General features: G+C 37.2%; 2 protein-coding genes across 2 annotated transcripts; both read right to left on the bottom strand.

Annotated features, from left to right (window-relative positions):
• Positions 1–314: 314 nt before the first annotated feature.
• Positions 315–2,189, bottom strand: LOC137630180 (cuticle protein 18.6-like). Its single transcript, XM_068361627.1, has 2 exons — positions 2,178–2,189; positions 315–668 (listed from the first exon to the last, which is right to left on the bottom strand). Exons 1-2 carry the CDS (start codon positions 2,187–2,189, stop codon positions 315–317), a joined length of 366 nt encoding a protein of 121 aa, XP_068217728.1.
• Positions 2,190–5,700: 3,511 nt separating this feature from the next.
• Positions 5,701–9,055, bottom strand: LOC137630015 (cuticle protein 7-like). Its single transcript, XM_068361515.1, has 2 exons — positions 9,044–9,055; positions 5,701–6,027 (listed from the first exon to the last, which is right to left on the bottom strand). Exons 1-2 carry the CDS (start codon positions 9,053–9,055, stop codon positions 5,701–5,703), a joined length of 339 nt encoding a protein of 112 aa, XP_068217616.1.
• Positions 9,056–9,336: the final 281 nt, after the last annotated feature.

Genomic DNA, 9,336 nt, shown 5'->3' on the forward strand with positions numbered 1-9,336 from the left:
ATCAGGAAATATATGGCTAGTCTTACTAAATTTATGTATGATAAGCTGAGAATCCTTTTTTCTCCAGATTATGATAGTATCGTTCCTACATGTTTTTGAATTTCCATTCTAAGAAACAATAAGAGGATGTTTGAAACACGATTTTCACATTAATTTGTTTTATTAACAAATATAATATACCAAGAATATTATGGTATATCAAGTTGATTAAATCTTCTCATTGAGAAGAAGAAATATTTAAAGATATGAAAGAGAAAGAACATCATTTATTTCATCCGAAAAAATCTACATCATAGAATGTCATTTAGAACTCCTTAGGCGTAGACTGGTGGAGGTAAGCCATATGAGGGCTTGGCAGTGGGTGGGTAGGAGGCCTCTCCTTCATAGGCCACGTCGGCGACGTAGCCGTTGTCGTGGTCGGCGGTGAAGGTGACGATCTGGGTGCGACCGTCGGGGAGGGCTACGCGGTACGACCCAGAGGTGCCCTGACCGTCGCTGATCTCGTCGTGAGTGAAGTCGTTGCCGGTGTAGTCGTCCTTGACTGCGTAGGCGAATTCGAAGGGCATGCCTGGCTCCTTGTAGGACGGGGGAGGGGTTCCATACGCTGGAGGGGAGTCGGGAGCTGGAGCGGAGCAAGCTACAGCCACGAGGGCGGCAATGACGAAGAGCTGTAAATGAGAAAGAAGATCACTTTCATTTTTTAAAGTTTTGTTACTATAAAGTTCATCTGGTCTCTGTTAACATAGGCATCGAATGATATGCCCACAACGAAATTAATGTGGTTAGTAGTATCAAGAATAAAGAAAGGCAAATGGCTAGTGATCTCATCTAAAAAAAAATAAAAAAAAACTTGTTAAAAACTGGAAAGGAGATACCTCCTTCACCTATCAAAACGAAAGGGAAAGGTGCTCATTTGTATACACACACACACACACACACACATATATATATATATATATATATATATATATATATATATATATATATATATATATATATATACATATACATATATATAGTTATGTTATGTATATATCCCTCCACTCCTGTCTTTTTTTTTTGGTATTTCTATGCCAGTCTATACCCACATATTTTCTCAGCTCATAAATCCATCGTCTTCTCTTCCTTCCTCAGCGTCGTTTGCTATGTCAAGGTACCCATTCTGTTATTCTTTTTGCCGATTTATTATCTGTCATTCTCATTTGTCCAGCTCCTGTCCATTCTTGTTTTTACGGGTTTTTTGAGTATTCTCTACTGTAATTTGCTCTCATATTTGTGTTGTTATTTTTGTGACTCCTAGTGTTAATCTCAGTATTATCCTTTCCGTAGCTATTTTGTGCTGTAACTAGCTCATGTTCTAATACTTTAAGACTCCAAGTTTCTAATGCATAAGTTGATACTGGTAGGACCATCTGATTAAATATTTTTCTATTGAGAAAAAGTGGCATTTTGATTTTTATAATCTCGTTTTGTTTATCAAAAGTTCTCCGTCTCATGGTTATCCTTCTTTTAATTGTTGTTTATCAAAAGTTCTCCGTCTCATGGTTATCCTTCTTTTAATTGTGTGTGTCTGTCTGTCTGTGTCTGGAAGTTTGAGTATAAGATGAAGACAACAGACTCTTACTTGATGTTTGTTTCTGTTAAAAACTTGGGGAACCAAAACCGATGTATCCTAGGACCTATAATTTAGCGCTTTGGGAATACAGATCTTTTCCTCAGTCTTTTTTGTTAAGGGAGTTAGGTTGCTGATCCCGTCGACCTTTGTGTTTAAGGCTTTAAATTATGCTTAATAAAACATCTTGATCTATACATAACTCTTCCACTTCCAATGGTTAGAAAAGATTGATCAGATGAAGGATGTCAAATCCATAACTATACTTTAAAAGTAAAAACATTTTCTTTACACAGGAAACTAAACTGATAACAGTTATCTAACTTCAAAATGACAGGTTGTTATCTTATATAATTCTATTTAACAGTACACAAAATTCAAGACAATTACTTCTGAGAGATATAGATGGAATTAATACTGGAGAAAACCAGTCCCTTCATAATTCAAAACTGTATCCCTATAGCGTCATTACGAATATGATCACACTTTGCTCCTCTAATGCCTAAGAAATATAATTCTGAGAGACCCCAAATCAAAGAATGGTCACAATGAAGAATTATCTCACCTTAGCAGACATGTTGATGGTATGAATATGCTGAGGAAATGATGTTGAAGTTGGAGCAACACTCCTTTTTTATACTTGCTGACGCCTCTTCCAGCTTCCCGTTTTCTGTTACCCTTTTCTATTATCATTGACCTATTAGCTGTTGCATCTGGAAAACAAATTCGTTTTCTTATCACTTCTTTCCAGGAATGTGAATTGAGATAAGAAGTTTTAAAAATTAGAAGCGAAGTATAAACGAATTGTGTTTTTATCAAATCGGAATTCGCTCTGAAAAAAAGTCAACAGTAACATTATTTTTACTTATAATTGAAATTAACTTGAAATAAAAGTAAATCCTCCAGTTAGTGGATTGGATAATTCAAGACATTACAGTTGGAGTTTATTGGGGATTAAGAAAAACAAGTCGTATTAGCGGATGAAATAATTTTTTCTCTTTATGTCTGAATAAGATTTAAGATTTGAAATTTGTGATTAATCCTAGAAAAGACTTTTCTTCAATCATGTTGTAATTCGGGCAAATAATCTGAAGAAAATGAGATTCCATTTTCTCTTAAAACTAGAATTACAATTCCCTGCATTTCATGTCTACTTATATCTGAGGTTAAAGTAAAAATAACTGTGGTTAGTATTCGCTTAAGAACGACTGCAAAAAAAAAAGGCTATTAAATTAGCTTGCTTCTTTTCGCTAATTGCTCTGACAAGTTGCTCATGTTGATTTTACTTCTTTTTGGATGCAATTATTTCCCCATTATCTTCGTTATTTATTTCCTATTTTTAATGTTTTCTTTTTTCTGTTCGTAATAATATGGCTTCACGTATTTTGAATTTTTGGAGTTAAGTGCTAGATATTCAATTGAAATCAATAGATGGGAGTAACAGTTAAGAATTGGTCAAGCAAAGAATCACATGCTTGCTACAAAAGACACTCCCCGTTTATTAATTCCTTTCAAATCATCCTAGAGGCTATAAAAGAAGTTTCAGCATACTTTTCTGTGCCGTCCTCTCGTCAAGGACTTTCTTAAATAAAGGCTTAAACTGCATACGGTTGAGAACACTCAGAACATTGTACTGCAGAACACCAAGCAGAGATTCTCCTGAAAAAATTAGTTAAGGATGGGAAATAAACTCCTCAGCCACCCGAAGCCCATTAAAGATATTAGATTCAATACTTCATGATGGTATTAGATTGTCGACAGGAGCGTTTAGAACCTCACCTATCCCAAGTCTCCTTGTTGATGCTGGAGAGCTAAATTAGACCAATACCGAATGTCTTCTATTATTCGGTATTGGTTTAGGCTGTAAGAACTCCCTAATTCTTTAGCCTTTCAGATTGCAAGCCTTGTAAGACACTCAACATACTTGAAGTTGCACCCAAAATCTCCTCAACCTTATGACTTTCGGATGAAACAATTATTAAACAATCTTGATATAATTAGAAGTAAGGTGCTTCCACTTGAGATATCATTAACCCCTCCGTGGAAATGACCAGAGATATCTTTTTGTAATTATTTTATTAGTGTTAAAAAAACATGACTGAATTAGAAGCTAGGTCTCTTTTTATGGAACATGTTGAGGAACATAGCGAATCAACTTTTATATATACTGATGGCTCCAAATCTGATGCTGACGTTTGATTTGGAATATATAGTAGTTCTTTTAAGCTGTAGAGATGCATTTCCTTCAAAATATTCCATATTTACTGCTAAATTAAATTTATATGGCATATTAACTGCTATTAAGAAAATAGCATTAAAAGAGGAGGGTAATTTTACCATTTACATTGATTCACGAAGTGTCCTTCAAGCTTTAGAAGATTTTAATTCTATTAACCCTTTAGTTTTATAGATTTTAGAGTGGCTTTTAATTATTGGCCTAAAAGGTATAACAGTTCGATTTTGCTGGGTTCCGGCACACGTGGGTGTGTCTGGAAATGAAGAGGCAGATTCACTGGCAAAGAGTGCTACAGCCGAGTTTACTATGAAGAAGTTATCCCATTCTTTGTAATGTTTTTTTACCTGCAATTAAGAATTGTATTTATAACAATTGGAAACAGCATTAGGATTTTTTAACCGAAAATAAGATGAGAGAAATTGCGATTGTTATATCCCCTTGAAGGTATAATTGTATGCCCCGAAAATGGGAGACTACTCTTTGTTATCTCCGCATTGTTCACACTCGGCTGGCCAACATGAACCATATTGCGACGACTGTTTAATACCCTTGACAGTGAGGCATTGTTGACTGAATGCCCCCACATATAGCACAGAAAGAAATAGATATCTGTTTGAGGCTCGGGATGAAGATGTCAGGTTCATCCTTGCCAAGATACTTGGACATGTGTTGTACAATGTTAGTAGCTTTTTTAAATTTCTATCAGATGTAGGTCTTCTTAATGCTATCTAACTTCCATAACATATTTGCTTTTCTGGTTTTAATTGAATATTCTTTTGATCTTTATTTATAATAAACGATATCGGCGTCAATGACCTTCGATGACAGTATGCCAGAGATCTTCAAATCAATTAATCAATCGATCACCATCTCCGACTCCACGCTTCATAGTCCTCAATCATGAAGGCCTGGGTCTTCCAAATCTGCTATTGGGCTGGGTCTTAGAAATTTTTAGCCCAGTTAAATGTTTGGTGAACTAATTCATAGAAAAAATTATTCAAATAATTTTTTTTTTCTTTTTTTTGACAAGATAGCGTTTTGATTGCTGCAGTAGTTTTATCTTTTAATTTTAATGAGCATATCTGAGTTTATCCATCACTGACTTTTCGCTTTAAAAGCATTGCCTCAGGTAATTCAATTTTCACTGGCACAGGCAGGGGAGGACACGTGATCCCCTACCAGGCACTCTGTAGATGGTTTGCTTATAGGCGTTTCTTTTATATTGAGATGATCAGGAAAAGATTCAAATATGCTCGATATAATTCCGACATGCAAAATTGAACCTTGGAGAGCTATTATTCAAAATCTACCTTCTTGGAATGCTTCGAACACAAACAGAAATAGTTATTTGGAGAAAAGATTTCACGTCGTGTCGCTCGAACAAATTTTTTAGTGAAGATCCTCATCTTTAGGCAAACTGCAAGCCAATACATAGAAGATAATTTGCAACTTGCAAAATTTTATTTGGGTTGAATCGTGAATGTTTTACTGATTTGGTCTGCACTTGAATGTGTGTGATTAGTTTTCCATTTGGAAATTATCAGTAAATCTATGGCTAGTCTAACTAAATTTATGTATGATAAACTGAGAATCACTTTTTTCCCGATTATGATGGTATCGTTCCTACATGTTTTTGAATTTCCATTCTAAGAAACAATAAAAGGATGTTTGACACACGATTTTCGCTTTCAGTAGTTTTATTGACAAATGTAATTTACCAAGAATATTATGGTACACCAAGTTGATCAAATCTTTTCATTGAGGAGAAGAAATATTTAAAGATAGGAAAGAGAAAGTACATCATTTATGGTATCCGAAATAATCTACATCATAGAATGTCGTTTAGAACTCCTTAGGCGTAGACTGGTGGGGGAGGGTAGGAGGCCTCTCCTTTGTAGGCCACGTCGGCGACGTAGCCGTTGTCGTGGTCAGCGGTGAAGATGACGATCTGGGTGCGACCGTCAGGGAGGGCTACACGGTACGACCCGGAGGTGACCTGACCGTCGCTGCTCTCGTCGTGAGCGAAATCGTTGCCGGTGGAGTCGTCCTTAACGGAGTAGGCGAAATCGAAGGGCATGCCTGGCTCCTTGTAGGACGGGGGAGGGGCTCCATACGCTGGAGGGGAGTCGGGAGCTGGAGCGGAGCAAGCTACGGCCACGAGGGGGGCAATGACGAAGAGCTGTAAATGAGAAAGGAGATCAGTTTCATTTATTGAAGTTTTGTTACTTTAAAGTTCATTTGGTTAACATAGGCATCGAATGATATACCCAGAAGGAAATTAAATGTGGTTGGTAGTACCAATGATAAAGAAAGACAAATGGCTAGGCAAATGGCTGGAAGGAAGATACCTCCTTCACCCTTCAAAACGTAAGTGAAAAGGGCCATAGACATGATCTTCTGTGCGCGACAACTACAAGAGAAGAGCCTCAAACAATAACAGCCCATAATGTTCATCTTCTGGGATTTGAAAAAGGCCTTCGACAAAGTACCTCGACCTGCCTGTGGGCTGTCCTCAAAAGATATGGCTGCCCACCCGATTTTGTCAAGCTGGTGCGTGCCCTCCGTGAGGGAATGGTTGGGAGAGTCTGCCACCAGAACTCTCTTTCAGACCGATTCCCCATCAACGGCGGCCTGAAGCAAGGCTGTGTTCTGGCCCCAATGTGTTTCTCGCTATACACCGCAGCAATGCTCAACGAGATTCCCCCAGACACACCCTCAGTCGACCTACGTTTCCGCATGGATGGAGGCGCTTTCAACCTCGCCAGACTCTGCGCCAGAACCAAGACCTCCTTGTGTGCAGTGCGAGAACTGCAGTATGCTGACGACAATGCCACCCCAGGTCAGACGGCAGAGGACCTGCAGTCGTTAGCTGATGCATACAACTCTGCCTACGAACGTTTTGGGATGCAAGTCAACACAGATAAAACCAAGACCCTCGTCCAACATCCACCAGGACTGATGCTCCCAAACTTCAATACCACAGTGAATGACCAACCGTTAGAACAGGTGGACCAGTTCTCCTACCTAGGGAGCATCCTAACATCAGCTCCCACAAGCAAAAAGGACGTGGAGAACAGGATCAGGGCAGCCCATTCCGCCTTTGGCCGACTCAACTGCCGCGTATTTAACAACCACGCACTGACAATGACCACCAAAATAATGGTGTTCAGGGCAGTAGTCCTCTCCACGCTCCTGTATGCATGTGAAACATGGACGCTATATAGAAATGATATTAAAAACCTAGAACGCTTCCAACAAATGAAACTGAGGCAGATCTTGAAAATCCCCTGGGAGAGCCACACCACCAACATTGAAGTCTTAAAACGTCCACCATCATCCACCACCGCCTCCGCTGGATAGGACACGTGCATAGGATGGATATATCTAGGCTCCCAAAGAAAATATTCTACGGAGAACTGACCCAGGGCACCAGATCACGAGGAGCCCCAAAAATGCGCTATAAAGATCAACTAAAGCGCACCCTGGCTCTAACTGATATCGATCCTTCCTCATGGGAAGAAACAGCCAGGGACAGGAAAACCTGGAGTACAGTACACCATGGCACAGTGGACTTCGAGGAGAGGAGGAGACAAAATGAGGAGGCTAGGAGGAGAAGAAGGAGAGAGCGATTAGAACAGCCTCGCCCACCACCTACCCTCCCTTGTGAACACTGTCCGCGACTCTTCCACCACAGACTAGGACTTAACAGCCACATCAGACATAAGCACCCACCCCATAGATAGGAGGCTGATGGCTAACGACAGAACCCAATACTCGGACACGAGTGGGCGCCGACGACGATATATATATATATATATATATATATATATATATATGTATATATATATACATATATATATATATATATATATATATATATATATATATATATATATATATATATATATATATATATATATATATATATATATATATATATATATGTATATATATATGTGTGTGTATATATATATATATATATATATATATATATATATATATATATATATATATATATATATATGTATTTATGTATATATATAGTATATTATATAATATTATATTATATATACAAAGGCCTAAGACTTGTCCTTCCACTCCTGTATGTTTTTGGTATTTCTATGCCATTCTACACCCACAAATTTTCTTAGTTTATTAATCCATCGTTTGTCCTGCTCCTGTCCATTTTTTTTTTTTTTTTTGTTACTTGTTAAAATATTCTCATCTGTAGTTTGCTCTCATATCCATGTTGTTCGTTTTCTGTCTCTTAGTGTTAATTTCATCATTATTCTTTCCATATTGCCTTTGTGTTTTAACTAGCTTATGTTCTGATACTTTAGTAAGACTCCAAGTTTCTGATTCATAAGTTGATACTGGTAGGACCATCTGATTAAATAGTTTTCTTTTGAGAGAAAGTGGCATTTTGATTTTCATAATCTCATTTTGTTTACCATAAACTCTTCGTCCCTCGGTTATACTTCTTGTAGTTTTGTGTGTAATTTTGTGTGTCTGTGTCTATGTCTTGAAGTTTGAGTATAAGATGAAGACAACAGACTCCTACTTGAAGTTAGCTCCTGTTAAAAAACTTGGGGAACCAAAAACGATGTATCTTAGTATCTCTCCCACTGACGAAGCTGATATAATTTAGCACTTTGGGAATACAGATTTTTTTTTTTTTTTTTTTTTTTTTTTTTTTTTTTTTTTTTTTTTAGTGGTGTTAGGTTTAGATCCCGGTGGCCTTTGTGTTTAAGGCTTTAAATTGTGCCTCATAAAACATCTCGATCTACTCATAACTCTTCCACTTCCAATGGCTATAGAAGATTGATCAGATGAAGGATGTCAAATCCATAACTACACTTCAAAAGTAAAGATATTTTCTTTACACGGGAAACTAAGGAAGCTGATGACAGTTATTTAACTTACAAAAGACTGGTTGTTATCTTAAGTAATTCTATTTAACATTACACTGGTTGTTATCTTATGTAATTCTATTTAACATTACACAAAATTTAAAACAATTACTTCCCAGAAATGTATATGGCATTAATATTGGAGAAAAACAGTCCTTTCAGAATTTAAAACGTTATCCTTAAAATTTATGAATTTGATCAGAACTTTGGACCTCTCATGCTTAAGAAATATAATTCTGAGAGACTCCAAGTCGAAACAATTAGCACAATACAGAGCTATCTCACCTTAGCAGACATGTTGATGATATGAATATGCTGAGGAATTGATGTTGAAGTTTGAGCAACACTCCCTTTTTATACTTACTGACGACTCTTCCAGCTTCCCGTTTTCTGTTGCCCTTTTCCATTTTCATTGACCTGTCAGCTGTTGCATTTGGAAAACAATTTCGTTTTCAGTATAACCTCTTTCCAGGAATTTGAGTAGAGAAATTATTTTTTGAAAGCTAGAAAAGTAATATGAACGAATTGTTTTATTTTTCAAAACGGATATTTCCCAGAAAAAGGGCAACTGTAATAAA

The sequence above is a fragment of the Palaemon carinicauda genome, chromosome 38 (assembly GCF_036898095.1).
Source record: "Palaemon carinicauda isolate YSFRI2023 chromosome 38, ASM3689809v2, whole genome shotgun sequence".
Lineage (NCBI taxonomy): Eukaryota > Metazoa > Arthropoda > Malacostraca > Decapoda > Palaemonidae > Palaemon > Palaemon carinicauda.